General features: G+C 42.1%; 1 protein-coding gene across 4 annotated transcripts in view; it reads right to left on the reverse strand.

Moving 5' to 3' along the window:
• Nucleotides 1–4,504: 4,504 nt before the first annotated feature.
• LOC138758705 (insulin receptor-like) overlaps nucleotides 4,505–18,319 on the reverse strand; it is a 229,785-nt gene continuing 215,970 nt past the window's right edge. For all 4 annotated transcript variants that reach the window (XM_069928030.1, XM_069928029.1, XM_069928032.1 and 1 more), the window contains 4 exons: nucleotides 15,614–15,773; nucleotides 14,672–14,801; nucleotides 12,560–12,694; nucleotides 4,505–11,653 (listed from right to left, as the gene is read on the reverse strand). In XM_069928030.1, the coding sequence (XP_069784131.1) occupies nucleotides 11,296–11,653; nucleotides 12,560–12,694; nucleotides 14,672–14,801; nucleotides 15,614–15,773 (783 nt within the window). In that variant the 3' untranslated portion in view covers nucleotides 4,505–11,295. The remainder of the gene's footprint in view (nucleotides 11,654–12,559; nucleotides 12,695–14,671; nucleotides 14,802–15,613; nucleotides 15,774–18,319) is intronic.

Raw genomic sequence — 18,319 nt, forward strand, 5'->3', positions numbered from 1 at the left:
CTTAAATATGCTGCGGTCCCTGGGGATGGGAATGCCTGGAGTAGGTCAACAAGCAGTGCTGTAAAAAGAATTTCAAAAACATGCTACCGAAACGCAAAAGAATCAGTTAACTAATTTAAAATTTAAATATAATGAATTACAAACATATCAGTTTGAATGTTTAATGAATCGAACTAAGCATAAGTTTTATGAATGGGGTGAGAAAGCTCATAGTTTTGTCACGGCAATTAAAAAAGGAACAATTATCTAGGATTGTACCAGCGAATCTAGTTTTGAAGAATATGTACTTTCAATACCAAAAAAGGGATATATATCTGATTTGTATTGTATTTTACAAGAAATTGATAGTAAAAAAGACTGGGATAAAGATAAGTTGAAATGGGAAAAAGATTTAGGACATAAAATAGCTGAAGAAGCTTGGATGGAAATTTGTCAGAATAGTATTCGGAAATTAATTAACGCTAGACTACCGATGATTAATTATAATTTTATTCATCAGCTATATTTAACGCTGGAGAAATTAAATAAATTTGGTCTTAGTAAGTTGGATTCTTGTTTTCGATGTGATCAGACGGCCAATACTTTTTTGCATACTGTTTGGCTTTGTGATCGATTGCAACAGTTTTGGAAAGGTATTCAATCTATTTTTAACAGTTTATATAATATCCTGGAGGGTTGGAGCATAGACACTGATGAGGGTGATGTGACGCTTGTTTTGAAGTGGGAGTCGCATGGACATGATTCGGTCCGAGAGGCCTGTCGGAAGGTTTTCGAGTTTGGAGGCAATGAAGCTCTTGACCATGAAGCCTACACCAGATAGGCGTCGTTTATCCGAAGGCTTGCCAGACCAGTAGAGTGTGTAGCCCGCGCCGCGTTCTTGGAGGCTGCCTACATCTGCCAGGCGGACTTCACTGAGAGCGGCTATGTCGATGTCAAGTCTGAGGAGTTCATGTGCAATGAGGGCAGACCGACGTTCAGGTCGGTGGCTGTCAGTCTTGTCTAGCATGGTTCTGATGTTCCAGCATGCTAGCTTGAGTTTGTGAGCATCTTTTGAGGGGGAGGACGTGGAGGGGGAGGACGTTGAGGGGGAGGACGTGGACCTGTCCTCGGGCCTGCGCAAAGGAGCTTTTAGGTGGAGTGCAGTGCGCGCAGTACTGGCCCCACCCTTTACACCCATGGTTCGTGTGCCGTGGCCAAGCAAGCTGGGACGTGGCAGCGAGGTCCTTGGGTCGTAGGTTTTATATCGGAGTGGCCTTCTCCTATGCAGGTTTCCAGGCGGAACCAGCAGAAAAGAACAAGTTCTACACCGACCTGCGCAACCTCATCCAACGTACCCCTACAGCCGACAAGGTTGTCATCCTGGGCGACTTCAACGCTCGTGTCGGCAAAGACTCAGAAACCTGGCCAGGAATCCTGGGCAAGCATGGCGTCGGCAAGTGCAACGACAATGGGCGCCTCCTGTTGGAGCTCTGCGCAGAACAGCGGCTTGTCATTACAAACACCCTTTTTCAGCAGAGGGACAGCCTTAAGACCACCTGGATGCATCCCCGATCCAAACACTGGCACCTCCTGGACTACATCCTGGTGCGAGAAAGTGACAAACAAGATGTGCTCCACACCAGGGTCATGCCTAGCGCGGAATGCCACACTGACCACCGGCTGGTTCGCTGCAAGCTCAACCTTCACTTCAAGCCAAAGCCCAGGAACAATAAAGCCCCCAGAAAGAGGTTCAATGTTGGAAAACTGCAGTCAGACGAAGCGAGAGGAAACTTCCAGGCAAACCTCAAAGCAAAGCTCGATGTTGCAACCCGCCTCACGGACCCGTCCCCTGAAACCCTCTGGGATCAGTTGAAGACTACCATACTGCAATCCACTGAAGAGGTACTGGGCTTCTCCTCCAGGAAAAACAAGGACTGGTTTGACGAAAACAGCCAGGAAATCCAGGAGCTGCTGGCAAAGAAGCGAGCTGCCCACCAGGCTCACCTTACAAAGCCGTCCTGTCCAGAGAAAAAACAAGCCTTCCGTCGCGCATGCAGCCATCTTCAGCGCAAACTCCGGGAGATCCAAAATGAGTGGTGGACTAGCCTCGCCAAACGAACACAGCTCAGCGCGGACATTGGCGACTTCAGGGGTTTCTACGAGGCTCTAAAGGCTGTGTACGGCCCCTCACCCCAAGTCCAAAGCCCGCTGCGCAGCTCAGACGGCAAAGTCCTCCTCAGCGACAAGATCTCCATCCTCAACCGATGGTCAGAACACTTCCAATCTCTTTTCAGTACCAACCGCTCAGTCCAAGATTCCGCCCTGCTCCAGCTCCCTCAACAGCCCCTAAGGCTAGAGCTGGATGAGGTTCCCACCCTGGATGAGACATATAAGGCAATCGAACAACTGAAAAGTGGCAAAGCAGCAGGTATGGATGGAATCCCCCCAGAAGTCTGGAAGGCTGGCGGCAAAACTCTGCATGCCAAACTGCATGAGTTTTTCAAGCTTTGTTGGGACCAAGGTAAACTGCCTCAGGATCTTCGTGATGCCACCATCATCACCCTGTACAAAAACAAAGGCGAGAAATCAGACTGCTCAAACTACAGGGGAATCACGTTGCTCTCCATTGCAGGCAAAATCTTCGCTAGGATTCTACTAAATAGAATAATACCTAGTGTCGCCGAGAATATTCTCCCAGAATCACAGTGCGGCTTTCGCGCAAACAGAGGAACCACTGACATGGTCTTTGCCCTCAGACAGCTCCAAGAAAAGTGCAGAGAACAAAACAAAGGACTCTACATCACCTTTGTTGACCTCACCAAAGCCTTCGACACCGTGAGCAGGAAAGGGCTTTGGCAAATACTAGAGCGCATCGGATGTCCCCCAAAGTTCCTCAACATGATTATCCAACTGCACGAAAACCAACAAGGTCGGGTCAGATACAGCAATGAGCTCTCTGAACCCTTCTCCATTAACAATGGCGTGAAGCAAGGCTGTGTTCTCGCACCAACCCTCTTTTCAATCTTCTTCAGCATGATGCTGAACCAAGCCATGAAAGACCCCAACAATGAAGACGCTGTTTACATCCGGTACCGCACGGATGGCAGTCTCTTCAATCTGAGGCGCCTGCAAGCTCACACCAAGACACAAGAGAAACTTGTCCGTGAACTACTATAATATCCATCTTGATTTAGATCCCGATATATTTTTATTAGGGAACATGCAATCATTAATTGATTTAGGTTTAGAGGATTATTAGATTTCCTTTATCTATTTAGCTTTAGTCGTGGCTAAGAAATGTATAGCACTTACTTGGAAAGATAAAAATATACTAACTTTAGATAAGTGGTATTTGGAGATGAAATTTTGTTTGACTATGGAAAGGATATCTTTTTCAATTCAGGATAAGATGTCTTTTTATAAGTTAAAGTGGACACTGTTTGCTAATTATATGCATTTAAGTTTGATTTAAATATATATTTAAGTGTGATATTTTAGTATTGATAAAAAAAAATTTTTGTTGTTAGAATTTTTTTAGGTTAAGTTTTATCTTTTTTTGTATTTTGGGGAGGGAGAGTTGGACTAATTTTAAGTTAGATTACTAATATTGTGTTACAATTAACGGGGGGAGGGGTTATTTTGTGTAGTTTTCTGATGTAATATTGTAATCATACCATTTTAATTTTTTAAATTTTTCTTTAAATGTAATTCTCTATTGTATTCATGTTATAAAATTTTAAATAAAGTCTTCAAAAAAAAAACAACCAGTGGTGTGAAGAGTACACTGTCATGCTCTATAGGACATTGTAGTTTAAAGCTCAGATGCCCAGTTTTAAAGAGTAGCAAGCTGGTGGTAGTTTGAAAGACAACCAGAGGTAAAAAAAAATGGTGTAGCAATAAGTGGGCTGAGGCAGACAGAATCGAACCATTACCAAAGTGTAAACATATGGCTTTGATGATGGTGTGGATAGGAAATGGAGTGCTCAACTTGGTGGGTCATATTAAACAGCAAGATTGTAAGTAATGGGATACTGTTCCAGAGTCACCAGGGAGAGGAAGCAATTCCCAGCCGCAATGGACACTATGAAGGCAGTTTCCTAATGTTTCCAACACTGGTTATTGAACAAGACAAATGGTTGATAAAGTGGAATGTTCAAGACAAATAGAGTATGGTGAAGTTAAGGTGGGTGTCAAAACATACACATCAAAAACTGATGCTACATTTAGATATTATTGAAGGATAGTACATTAATAGAAACAGACGGCTCACTCAGAGCAGTAAACCCTCAAGTACTGAGGGTAATACAGCCGAGTATATGGATTGCAGCTTGAACCCAAAGATAACAAGCACTATCGCTGGGTTTGGGCAACAATGAGCATGGATATATCCTGCCGACCCTTAATATGTTGAGGCAACACCATAAATTTTGGAAAGCCATTGTTCAAATATAGCAGCACGGCAAACATGTTTTCTGTGGAAGTACAAGGGTTGCATAAACAAAGCAGGCAGAAAGCAGTTTGAGACTTCTCCCTTCAAGAATCAGTTTTACATTTTTACTACAGAAACAACAAGCCAAGCACAATATTAACAAATGATTTAAAATTTAGCCACCCCCCCTGAAAAATACACAAGGAAAATATTAAATCATTGTCTCCCATTTACTTGAAATTTCAAGAAGTGATCATCTAAGCCCTCGAATGGAGCAGCTTCAAGTCCACATAAGCTGTTTAAAAGTTCGGGTGCAGCAGTCATACTGTCTCGTCGTTCTCTTATCCAACTTTATGTGTGGCGAGTTGAGGTGAGAGAAATAAGTTACAATGTTCAGGACAATCCTGAAGTCCATAGCTTATAATGTTTAATCCAAATGACAGCTTAGCCAATGGAAAAACATTTTGTGTCACATTGGAGTAAAGACAAGAGTTAGAGATAGCCAAGCAAGGAACCAGACAACTGGAGAATTCCAAACTTTGGGCAATTCCACTTTTGTTCTGTGAGTTTAACTTAGCTTCACAACTCATTCTGAGATGGTACTGAATGCTCCTCTGGTTTTATGGGTTACCATGGCACACAGAGATTGCCTTTCTTCAGTTTAATAGACAAAGTTGCAGTTTTCCAAACAAAATGATAATAAAAATATTGCTGGACACTGTCACTGAGCACTGGTAACACAGTTAGAAGACTCTGCAATTGAAGTCCATATCAAAAGTGACACACGGTTGTCCTGCCAATACCCCATTCACTAATGAAACACATTTTCTTCATTTTACACCAGACATATATTTACGGACTGAAAGCCAACACATTTTATTTCAATACATTTGCTTGTGATAACTGGCAATAATATGAAATCAGACAGATATAATTTTTAAAGCAACCACTTTGAACAGTGGTGATTTATATTTACACTCCTTCCCAGGCTCATTTTAAAATGCAAAAATAAACTGTGCACAAAATCTTCGACGCTTACCCATACATTTCCACTCTGCTTATCTTCTTGCACAAGAGAAATAAAAGAACTTTGCAAAAGACATGTTACATCTGCACAAAGACTTACTGCACCCACCCTCCTTTCAGCTTTGAATCACATATATTAAATCACTTCATTTAAATTCTTGCCAAAAACACAATAAAATTCTGACTTGGTTAATAATTAAAAAAAGGGAAAATCTGTTTGTATGGCCCTGCTTGGTTTGCATATTAACACCCCTGATAACTGGGTTTACCCTTGCTCCACTATATGCCAAAAGGACTTGTTCAGATTTTAGAGAGGAAATGGAACAAAACATATTTGTCCCCAAAACATGGTAAAAACATATGAGCAAAACTGCCATCATAATCAGTGTGGCCCAAACATTTGGTACCATTGAGCTGAACTTCCTTATTTTTCTTGGAATCCCATCATAGGATTGGAATATGCACAAAAAAAAAATGGCCATGGTTTTGCAACTCACAACAATTTCCAGTCACAAACTAAATTAAAAGTATGCCACGAAGCACTCTTCTTAAGATTTATTCAACTTGAACTCATCTGACTTTTAAACGTTAATGATTTTTAAAAAAAACTAATTTATACTCACATTGAAGGGAAAGTTTTATTGTGAATTAGATAGACATCAAATGCACAAAGCAAATCCATGGATGCTGCTCAACCTGCTGGGTCCTTCAAGCAATTTATTTTTACCCAACATTGTTGCATTTCAGTTAAATCATTCAATTTGATTTATGTATTTCAGGTGTTTAATTTCACAAGGAAATCCTGGAGTTTGCAGTGAAGCATTCTGTGTTTTCCACAGATATTGCTGACCCCTTAATTCCTTCCAGTAGTTTATTGTTTGACTTCAGATTTCAGCATCTGCAGGACACCATATATGTTAATCTAATGATCAAAATCTAACTTAATCAAGACAAGACCAATTACATCTATTTTGTCTCTCATTTACTTTGCAGAGAGAATGGCTCAGTCATATTACAGTCCTGGCTGCTGCTTCTTCAAAGGAACCAACAACCTCTTTCAGCAAAATTACAAATGCAGATGTTGATAATACATCGGCTTTATTGCATTTACAAAATATGACCAAAAGTAATCAATCATCAGGTATTTAATGGTACCTGATTTTTTTCTTAAGGTAGTGGGCTTCCCTCTTTTTCATCTGGCTCGGCTAACATCCCCAGTACTAATTAGTCACCCAACTCCAATGGGTCTACCAGAGTCTCAATTGCCAGCTCCATCAGATAGACAGAGGATACAATGCAAAGGTGTTCTCAAAAGGTCCTTGAAATTTAAAAAAAAACAAACCCTTTTTGACTGGAACCCCTGGCCCATGACCATTCAACATAGCATTTAGAACCTTTGAGTCCATTTGTAAGCAGCGCACAGATTCTCTTCCCATATTATCCACCCACCATGCTCGTCGTCACCTCCTGCTCTGCACCTGCGGCAAATTCTGTGGATCCCATGCTGGCCTCTTCAGCCACTAAATCAGTCATCCTCAATCTCAAGGAGCAGGCACTCTATGAAGAATCACTGAACACTCTGAGCTGGTTCTGATCAGACAGGGCACCCATTGCAACTTTTCCTTTTCACTAAAATCTCCTGGCCTCCATGGGGAAAACTTGAGTTTGACATTTCAATGCAATATACCCACCCAAGCAACAACAATTATATTATATTCCTTCTTATGTTTTTAAAAAACAGATAAATTAGCAATGTTTTTTTTTGTGATCATCTATATTAGCATTCTGATTTAATGGCACAATGCAATTTCAATGGCACACATTTTCCACAGTTGAGGAAACTCTCAATGCTAAGTATTTCATAACCACACAAGGTAGAAAAAAAATGAACAAGTCCTCTGAATGGGGTTATATAACTGGAGCAAGGGTGCATAGCAGCAATGAAAAAAAGAGAAGGATTTTTGGAGCAAGTCTTAACACACACTAATGAACACAATTTTCAATGCGAATGAACAATGCCACATCTACTAGTTGTGTAGGTGTATTGTATATGGACTACCTGGTTCATAAAGTTTAATTGAACACTTTCACCTTTTTCTTTACTAAGCTGTTGGAGATCACAGCACAGCCTGAGGTGTACAGAGCCGACTGATTCCCTTCACTGACCAAGGCAGAGCCAATTTTTATATCTCTGTTAACTTTTTTGCAACATGTTGAGGGGAGGTGGAGAGATCAGAAAATTCCTGTTAACAGACAAGTATCTAAATACTTCTGCTTACATTCAAGTTTGGTAAGTAACTTCTTCCCAATGTTTCAGGAACTGAGGTGAAATTGGTGGTTGCAGTCCCCCAAGTTATGGATCTGGCAACCAGACCTCAGATTGAGCTCAGAAATGTATGAAGCATGATTACACCCTGATTTTATTTTTGCTCTGCACCCTCCCCTTCTTGACACATTCACTTTTATTACCATAAGAGCAAGACATGCCACAGTTCAAAGGCTGGAATCCACTCTGAATGTTCATGCAAATCTAACCTATATGGTCATATGTACCAGTAGTTTATCGTGAATAAAAGTTTTGCTTATATAATAGAATTATTTTTGTATCAAATGAACCGTACGATTCTGACTGCATGCCGAGCTAGGAAGCTCTCTCCATCTGGGCACCCATTCCTCTCTGTCCTGGAGTTTCCACTTTGAACATGTAGAGATTCACTACTTTTTTTTGAGAAAGGGATCACTCTCCAAAAACATCAAAAATATACTCAAATTAAGTACATCTTCAGTCGGCTCTGTACACCAAGAAAATATGCATTCAGATTCAGAACAAAATAGTGAAATATTGAGAATTCCACACATCATATCTGATAGAAGTACTGAGGTAGATTGTCCCAGAAAATTACATCGCACCACGTCCTTCTGCCCCATTTTCAGCAATAATACATATTCATATTCTAAACCTTTTTTTGTTTTGCGTAGACTGTAAATTGGGATTCTGTACAGTGATCTCTATAACATTAATAAAAATAAATAAAATATTAATTTTTTTTGAATATAAGAAAATCTTCAGAATTACAAAAGTTTGTGATTTTTTTTCTGGTTATTGTAGTGTGAAACAGCCACAAGGTGTATATTAGAGTGAAGGGCTGTTGCTTGGTTTCTGTTGGGTTATGTTACATTAAGGAAATCTAGGCACCTTAGAGCTAACAACTTTACACTATATACAACAAAGGAATTTCTATTAATAATCTTGTTATTTTCCTCCCAGACCTCATTATACATTCTCTCCCACCCAGAAGGCAAAACAATTATACATCTAAAAGGCCTCACTCACTAGCCATACTTCTGTTTTCTTCCTTACCATTACTACACCTGATAAAAGATCACTCTCCCTCCTCAAAGGCTGCTGGGCTGGCCGAACTTTCCCAACGCCTATTTTTTTTGTAATTTTCCTCTCTGCCATCCAGCCTTGAACAGATGATTTAAAATACAATGGTAACACACAACCATTGCCTTCCCCTCTGGCTGACAGCATGGTTTGTTGATGAGCACCTCTTATCTGACAGCATTAACTCCACTTCATGGTTGATGGGAGTCCTCACCTCCCCACCCAACACTGTCATGGTTCAAGGTGGCTTTCCTCTGGAAGGGGATGGGTGGGCAGGGTGCAATCTGAGGCCAGCAATAAACTTCAGCCTTGTTTTCTCACCCCCACCTCTCGCACAAATGACCTGCCTACCCATGGGACTTTTAATGATGGCAGGTAGGCTGAGAGAAGCAGTTTACAAAATTACTTTGAACCTGCAGGGATGGTTGGAAGTAAATGGTAATGAAATCTTCATTGAAAAATCCCCTTTGTAATCAACCATAGTTTTCCATTTGGTTTGTAATTTTAACAGTGGCAAATTGCTCACTTCTCAAGATGTCATCTCCTCCCCATCCCAAATTCTTGAAATTCCCATCCAGCTGATAACATTTGAGGCAGGATGCAATTAATGTTTATGGGTGTGGGCAAATTTAATCTAACGGCATACCGTTGCACTTCAAGGAGATGCCCAGCTTCTTTATATTGACGGAGTGGAGCACCAAGAAGGAGAAATGCCCTCAGAGCAGGGACCTATCCTGCCCACGATCAGATGAAAATAACTAAGATTTTGGATAAAACCGAGGAAAGGTACAGATGGCTTGGTGTCAATGTGCCACTAGATTTAGTAATCTTGACAAAGACCCAGGATTAATGTCTTTAATTATTTTTACAGTATTTGGCCATTAATTAAGGCCAAACTGCTTGTAAAATGAGAACACATAAAAGAATCGTGTACTTGATATATCTGCATTATTGGTCTGCTATTAAAATATATCCTAGGAAAAAAAATTGCCCATTCTATGTTGCTATCATCTTGACCCACATTCTCCACCTCCTACTTGAGCTTGGAGTGCTAGCTCATTGTGCCAGATAAAAGGAAGTTTAAAAGGCAAACTGAATTGAACTTGCATTTTGCTACATTGCTGTGCTAACTTTCTTTAGAAAAATTGGCACATCAGCCACTTTCTACTTCTCTCTATTCAACCTATGGAGAGCAACAATCAATAATGGGAGCCTTGAGGTCATCTGAAACACATCTTATCTAGTTACCTGCATGTACCTGCCCAACAATGATTCCAACATTGCCGTTCAACCCACACTGAGGCAGAATTTGTGATGGAAACTTCACCCTTTCCTCCTGACCAATAATGCCCCTTGAAACTAGTCACATGCAATATTGATGTGAAGGCTAGACTTTTTGCCACTTGATATCAACTTCTTGCCTCTTACATAAAGCTTTAAAAGAGGTCTCTGAAGAGCAAAAAGTAGAATTTGAAACCCAGATCTTAGTTTTGTGAATACTTTGCTCCCTGACCACTGCTTTCAAATGCCAGGGTTAACAAACGAATCACTTGCACTGGTCCAAATTCTACAAAAACAAATTGCGCCACAAGGACTACTGGTCCTCAGAGGCACACTTTTGATTACTGCAAAGCCTTTCTTGGAGAGGAGAGAATACAGCAAACATCAATTTTGTACAAAAAAATAAAACCCACAAAAAAAAAGCAGCTATTGTCTGAGGAACTCTTACCTAACCATTTCATCTAAAATGACTCCAGTCATGATTTTCTTTGAAAGTATATATCAATGCTAGGTGTTGGAATTTGGCAGAAGACTTCGGTTTAATTTTGCTTTCCTGATACAGAATTCCCACTGTTTAAACAGTTCAGGTCAGGAAAATTAAATTGGATTTCTATTATTTTTATACTGTAGATGTTCTGTTTTCATCTGAAAAAAATGTTCCTCCCACTCACTTCTTCCTTTTCCACCCTTCCTCCCTCGAAACCAGGCTTCAACTTTGATTCCGCCTCAAGCGCTCCATAGAAGAACGTTGAAAAGGTCACTTCCTGACTGGGACAGTGATGTTGATACAGCCTTGAAAATGAACTACTAATATGGTACTGGTGGATGTGTGTCCATGATTTGTGTACAAATGTCTGGATGGGTATACATGCCTGTGTGTCATAATATATACATGTACATATGTAATGAACTGCTGCGCATGTATATCTGGTTGATGTATTATGTACATGTATTCACCATATGAATGAATGTGTTTTTATTTCTTACAGTTATAGAATATGCGTGAGTTTTCTTTGTCTCTTCACAGTTTGATTGATTTATAGAACCAGCAACTTGGCAGAAAACTGTTTTCTTTTGAATGAATGCAAGGTCCTTTCCTTTATGTGGCAAACTGTGGCAGCCATAATTGAGTCCTGAGATTCAAAGGGCCCAATGCACAAAAATGATAAAAATATGGGAGGTGGAGGAAATGTTATGAGGGGCTTGACCGTGGCAAGGACAATATTCGCCCATTCTTCTTGCCTCCATTCATGTGGGTGTATGGGATATGTTCGTCATAGTTGCCCCTCAGGCCCATGGTGGGGCCATTGTCTCGGCTGTGACTAAGAGGAGTTTCTGTCTGTGAAGAAGAAGGGTCAAGCGGAATGCTTTCCATATTCTCAAAATCCATGTCGTATTCCTCCGTGTCAGGAGGCTTGTTATCCTCGCTGTAGTAGAAGGAGACATCGTGGAAACTTGGGTGAAGATCGTCCTTGAGCATCCCAATGATCTCCACAAAAGTAGGTCTTGACTTTGGATTATATTGCCAACACATCTGCATCAGGGTGTGCCTGGAATAACAAGGGGAGCAGACATAAAACACTTTCGGAAAATAAAAAGGCGCTAGAGCAAAATAAAATCATCACTTTGAGGGGGAAATTAAAGCTACAAAATAAAAAGCAGTTATTAATGGAACCATTTCAATTTTAGTGAGAATAAATTTCTATAAATAAAAGTGGGGGAACGAGATTAGCAGGAATGCTCTACTGTGAGCAATGTCTCGATGAATGGAACAGCTTTTTCATATGTAATAACCATTCCAACAGTAGAGTAGAAAAACCATGTGCCCTTGTCAGCACTTTGTACACTGCAATCTGAAGGTAATCGCAGCTCCCAGCAGAAGTTGAACTTGTACACATTTAATTATTCAGCACTGACTCATTGATAGAACTTTTACAAATACTCAAATAATTACGGGTTCAATCTAGTTCATGCACCATTCTCAAGACAGCAGCACAAAATCTAGACTGGTACCCAGTGCAATATTGAAAAAAATGTTTCAGTGTCAGAGATGATTAAAACTTCATAAAATTATGACTATTGAGACACCAACTCGCGCACCTTGGAGTGTAAATCAAGTGAGAAATGGTTAAGAGTAAATGGAAGCAAAGAATAGGACATGATGAGTGACAGAAAAAATTGTGTGGGTTCATTGAAGCAGTGAGAGAGTGAGGCAGAAGAAAAATCAAGTTAAGAGTTTGGAATTATTTGAATTTAGTGAAAATCGCAATCTGACAAAGCGAAGAATAAGGACACCCTCAACAGTAAAGCCTGAGGACAGGTTTTACTCTGATGACCAGGGAATAGTAAAAGCATCAAATTGGCTTTGCTGAAGAACTAACCGTGAAGTCACTACCTGTGGAAGATGAGGTGAGGAGAGAGAGTTAACATGGAAAATAAACCAAAATCGGACTCACAGTCTATCAGCACAGTTTTCTGGCCGGTCCAAAAAGGCTCCATCCATTACGAATTTAAGAACTTGTTCATTTGATAGACCCTGGTACGGCTGCTCTGCCAGAGTACTGATCTCCCAAAGCACAACACCAAATGACCTTAACAACGGACACAAAAACACGCAATTAAAACAAGTGCAAAATGAGTATCAAACAAGGACTTTCGATCTATAATACAATTGTAAAACCTTACATCACTCAAGGAGGATATTCAATCTCATTCATATTGGAGCTGTTTATCCTCCCCAGGCCCCAACCTTTTCTACCACATCATTACAAATTTGAAAGCTGATATGAAATCTGATCCACTGTATTGTCAGGTGGTACTTCAACAACAGTGTGAAGAAATTTTTTAATTTCCTCTAGCTTTCTGCCCATTATTTGGAGCCTCTGGAGTAGAAATCTGCTCTGCATTGGAAGACACAATCTCAGCCTTCCTAAAACCCATGACTCATTTTGGTGCAAAGCCAACCAATTTGCTCGAAGAAAGCTTTTTCTTCCTTTTATCTGTATTAAAAACTCAAAACATTTAAAGAATAGTTGCAGCTGCAGGACTGGTTTACAGAAGCTTGGCCTCCAGAATGAAATTTTAAGCCCCTTCTGAGGAACAATTAAACTGGCAGTCTCTACTCACAGGGATAAAAACTGAAAATTTTGGAAATAGCAATGCAGAGCTGATGCTTCCAGTCGAAGGAATTAGTTGCAGCCTGACTGACTATATGAAGTATTTTCTGTTTTTATTTGAAGTTTCCACCATTGGTGCTTTTGAATATTTCCATATACTCACTGGAATTTAGAAGAACAAGAGGTGATATTTTTGAAAAGAGCAAGATTCTGAGGAGACTGTATATGCTGAGGGATGTTTTCCTCTCGTGGGATAATCCAGAAAGGGGGGAAAATTCAAAATAAGAGATCACCCACATAATGCAGAAATGAGAATAAATGTCTTCCCTCTGACGGGGTTGGGAATCTGTAAAAGCCCTAGAGGGGCTCTGGCAGTTGTATCATTGAACATAGTCAAGCCAGAGATAGATTTTTTTTGGCAATAGAGAACAGGAAAGTGGAGGCCAAGATTCCATCAGGCGTGATCTTCTTGAATGGGAGAGAAGGCTCAAGAGACTATATTGCCAACTCCTGGTCCAGTTTCTTATCTTGTTATGTACACAATTGTAAAAAGCCACCTGATACACTAATGTCCTCTAGCAAAGAAATCTGTCCTCCTTACTCAGTCTGGTCAATATTTGATTTCAGATTCACCAATATGGGGTCTCTGAAATGGCAAAATTTGCTAAGTGTGCAAGAGGTATCCACATCCTATCAGTGAATAAACATCAAAATAATATTAAAAAGCTCAGCAGTTTATACCCCATTCATCCCCATTGTGGAGAGAACTCTCAACAAGGGAGGTTTCTATGATTAGATATGTATATACTTGTGTAATAGTTGATCCTGTGAAAAACTCAACCCCCCCCCCAACCCGAGTTCCTGACCCCTCGATTGCGAACCCTCAACTTGGCTGTCCGCCCAGCCAAGCTCCCAACACCCCAACTGGGAACCCTGCCTCAGCCGCCCACCAATCTGAGCTCCCGATGTCCCGACCACAAACCCTCACCTCAGCCGCCCATCCATCCGAGCTCCACTGCCCCAATCGCCCGCCTATCCAAGCTCTCAACACCACCCCCCCCCCGACCACCCACCCATCCAAGCTCACGATGCTTCGAGCGCCCACCCATCCGAGTTCCCGAATGCGAACCCTCACCCTAGCCACCTGGCCATCCGAACTCCCAACACCATGACTGTGGATCCTTGCCCCGGCCACCCACCCATCGGAGCTCCCAATGCCACCATGACAGATAAATTGTGTTAGGTCATGAACTTACTGACTAAATGGGTCAAGGGGGTAATTGGTCCTCTCTTGTTCCTTTCTTGCAAGCAAACAGACTGTTTGCAAAACACGAGTTTCTCCACTTAGCACAATTAGTTTATGCACTGCCTCCCAGGAGTCCCATTTGAATTTCATCCTCTGTTAAAGATGCTGGAAGGTCAGGCATGTTAATTACTGTTAAATTGACTCACCAAACATCCGAGTACGTAGTAAATACTCCATCTTTCAGGGATTCTGGAGCCATCCACCGCACCGGCAGCAATCCTTTTCCACCTTTACGATAGTAGTCTGTCTCATAAATGTCTCTGGTCATTCCAAAATCTTTATTAAAATAAAATCAATTACTCTAATATGTCAGTTATCAATTATACACAAAATATACAGAAAGATAAGGCACCAAATTAAATACCATATTTTCAAGGTAATGGGATTACTCATTAGTACAACAATTGGACACACTGGAGACTGCAGATGCTAGAATCTGAAGCTAAGTACAATCTGCTGGAGGGACTCATTAGGCCAAGTAGCATCTGTTGGAGAAAAAGAATGGTCGATACTTTTGGATCAAAACGCCTACTGATGCTGCTCGACCCGCTGAGCTCTTCCAGCAGAATATGAATGTGATATCAATGGGCACAAACACATTTTACAAAGATTTTATATACACATACATGCAGAATTCTGGGCAAATGCAACCTCTGAAAGTTAGAGTGAGCTGAAGGGAGAGTTAACTCATCCATCCGAAATCAGGAGCCAATCAAAATCATTGTAGAATAAGTTGAAGGATCTCCCTCTAGAACCTTGCATTTGCCTAGTCAAAGAACTGAAGAAGGATAGTTCATTTTATTTTGTATTCATGAAATGTGAGGAGGTGCAGAGAGTAAGGTAAGGTTTGAACTCATTGCCTGCCCCTAACTGAACTGAACAGCTTATGTTGCAGAACAACGAACTGCTGGAAGAACTTGTCAGGTCTCCTGAAAAGCATATGTAGCATTGTAGAGAGCTGTTTTGGGTCAGCCATATACTAAGAGGGGCAGCTATGCAGACCAACTAAGGGTTTATTAACCTCATTCATTAATTTCAAAACTCTCTTGTAACTTGTACTGAATGGAGTTCTTTGCACCAATTCTTACCACCAATTTTAACTGTGTAGTCCTCCCCAACCATGCAATTACGAGCCGCCAGATCTCTATGGACAAACTTCTTTGCGTTCAGGTAGGCCATTCCATCTGAAATTTCAGCTGCCATCTGAATCATCTCCTTAAGGGTGGGTGGCTGGCGGCCTGCGTTAGTCTGGAAGGGCAGAAAATGGTTGATGTTCAATTGCTAATTTTATCTTTTTACAGGAACAAAGGAAATGAAGATTCCAAAAGTTTTCTTGAGTGGTTTATTCTTAAAGTAGAACACTCGTGTGGAAGGTTTCAGACTAGGCTGTTCATTTAAAACAGAAACTGGAAAGGTCATAACAGCCAGCTGATATCCTGGAAGTTACTTCATTCACCTGACCATCTATAACATTTTCCAACCTCCTATCTACATCTGATCTTCTCTATTGCTTGCTGCAGCCCTTCATACTGTTGCTCCCTTGTGTCATGTCACTATTCGCTCCGCACCCTGCACCCTCAAAACATCTCAACTCTCACCGCTTAGCTCCCCAGTCACAATATTCTGAATAATCTGCAGATGTACTGGGCTTGTAATTTTGTCATTTTCTACTTGTGTTGGAAACCTGCAGTCAGACGAAGTGAGAGGAAACTTCCAGGCAAACCTCAAAGCAAAGCTCGAGGATGCAATCCGCGTCACGGACTCGTCCCCTGAAACCCTCTGGGATCAGCTGAAGACTACCGTACTGCAATCCACTGAAGAGGTACTGGGCTTCTCCTCCAGGAAAAACAAGGACTGGTTCGACGAAAACAGCCAGGAAATCCAGGAGCTGCTGGCAAAGAAGCGAGCTGCCCACCAGGCTCACCTTACAAAGCCGTCCTGGCCAGAGAAGAAACAAGCCTTCCGTCGCGCATGCAGCCATCTTCAGCGCAAACTCCAGGAGATCCAAAATGAGTGGTGGACTAGCCTCGCCAAACGAACCCAGCTCAGCGCGGACATTGGCGACTTCAGGGGTTTTTACGAGGCTCTAAAGGCTGTGTACGGCCCCTCTCCCCAAGTCCAAAGCCAGCTGCGCAGCTCAGATGGCAAAGTCCACCTCAGCGACAAGATCTCCATCCTCAACCGAAGGTCAGAACACTTGCAATCTCTTTTCAGTGCCAACCGCTCAGTCCAAGATTCCGCCCTGCTCCAGCTCCCTCAAGGCTAGAGCTGGATGAGGTCCTCACCCGGGAAGAGACATATAAGGCAATTGAACAACTGAAAAATGGCAAAGCAGCAGGTATGGATGGAATCCCCCCAGAGGTCTGGAAGGCTGGCGGCAAAACTCTGCATGCCAAACTGCATGAGTTTTTCAAGATTTGCTGGGACCAAGGAAAACTGCCTCAGGACCTTCGTGATGCCATCATCATCACCCTGTACAAAAACAAAGGCGAGAAATCAGACTGCTCAAACTACAGAGGAATCACGCTGCTCTCCATTGCAGGCAAAATCTTCGCTAGGATTCTCCTAAATAGAATAATACCTAGTGTCGCCGAGAATGTTCTCCCAGAATCACAGTGCGGCTTTCGCGCAAACAGAGGAACTATTGACATGGTCTTTGCTCTCAGACAGCTCCAAGAAAAGTGCAGAGAACAAAACAAAGGACTCTACATCACCTTTGTTGACCTCACCAAAGCCTTGAGCAGGAAAGGGCTTTGGCAAATACTAGAGCGCCTCGGATGCCCCCCAAAGTTCCTCAACATGGTTATCTAACTGCACGAAAACCAACAAGGTTGGGTCAGATACAGCAATGAGCTCTCTGAACCCTCCTCCATTAACAATGGCGTGAAGCAAGGCTGCGTTCTCGCACCAACCCTCTTTTCAATCTTCTTCAGCATGATGCTGAACCAAGCCATGAAAGACCTCAACAATGAAGACGCTGTTTACATCCGGTACCCCACGGATGGCAGTCTCTTCAATCTGAGGCGCCTGCAAGCTCACACCAAGACACAAGAGCAACTTGTCCGTGAACTACTCTTTGCAGACGATGCCGCTTTAGTTGCCCATTCAGAGCCAGCTCTTCAGCGCTTGACGTCCTGTTTTGCGGAAACTGCCAAAATGTTTGGCCTGGAAGTCAGCCTGAAGAAAACTGTGGTCCTCCATCAGCCAGCTCCCCACCATGACTACCAGCCCCCCCACATCTCCATCGGGCACGCAAAACTCAAAACGGTCAACCAGTTTACCTATCTCGGCTGCACCATTTCATCAGATGCAAGGATCGACAACGAGATAGACAACAGACTCGCCAAGGCAAATAGCGCCTTTGGAAGACTACACAAAAGAGTCTGGAAAAAAAACCAACTGAAAAACCTCACAAAGATAAGCGTATACAGAGCCATTGTCATACCCACACTCCTATTCGGCTCTGAATCATGGGTCCTCTACCGGCATCACCTACGGCTCCTAAAACGCTTCCACCAGCGTTGTCTCCGCTCCATCCTCAACATTCATTGGAGCGACTTCATCCCTAACATTGAAGTACTCGAGATGGCAGAGGCTGACAGCATCGAATCCACGCTGTTGAAGATCCAACTGCACTGGGTAGGTCACGTCTCCAGAATGGAGGACCATTGCCTTCCCAAGATCGTGTTCTATGGCGAGCTCTCCACTGGCCATCGTGTCAGAGGTGCACCAAAGAAGAGGTACAAGGACTGCCTAAAGAAAGCTCTTGGTGCCTGCCCCATTGACCACCGCCA

The sequence above is a fragment of the Narcine bancroftii genome, chromosome 3 (assembly GCF_036971445.1).
Source record: "Narcine bancroftii isolate sNarBan1 chromosome 3, sNarBan1.hap1, whole genome shotgun sequence".
NCBI classification, from domain to species: Eukaryota; Metazoa; Chordata; class Chondrichthyes; order Torpediniformes; family Narcinidae; genus Narcine; species Narcine bancroftii.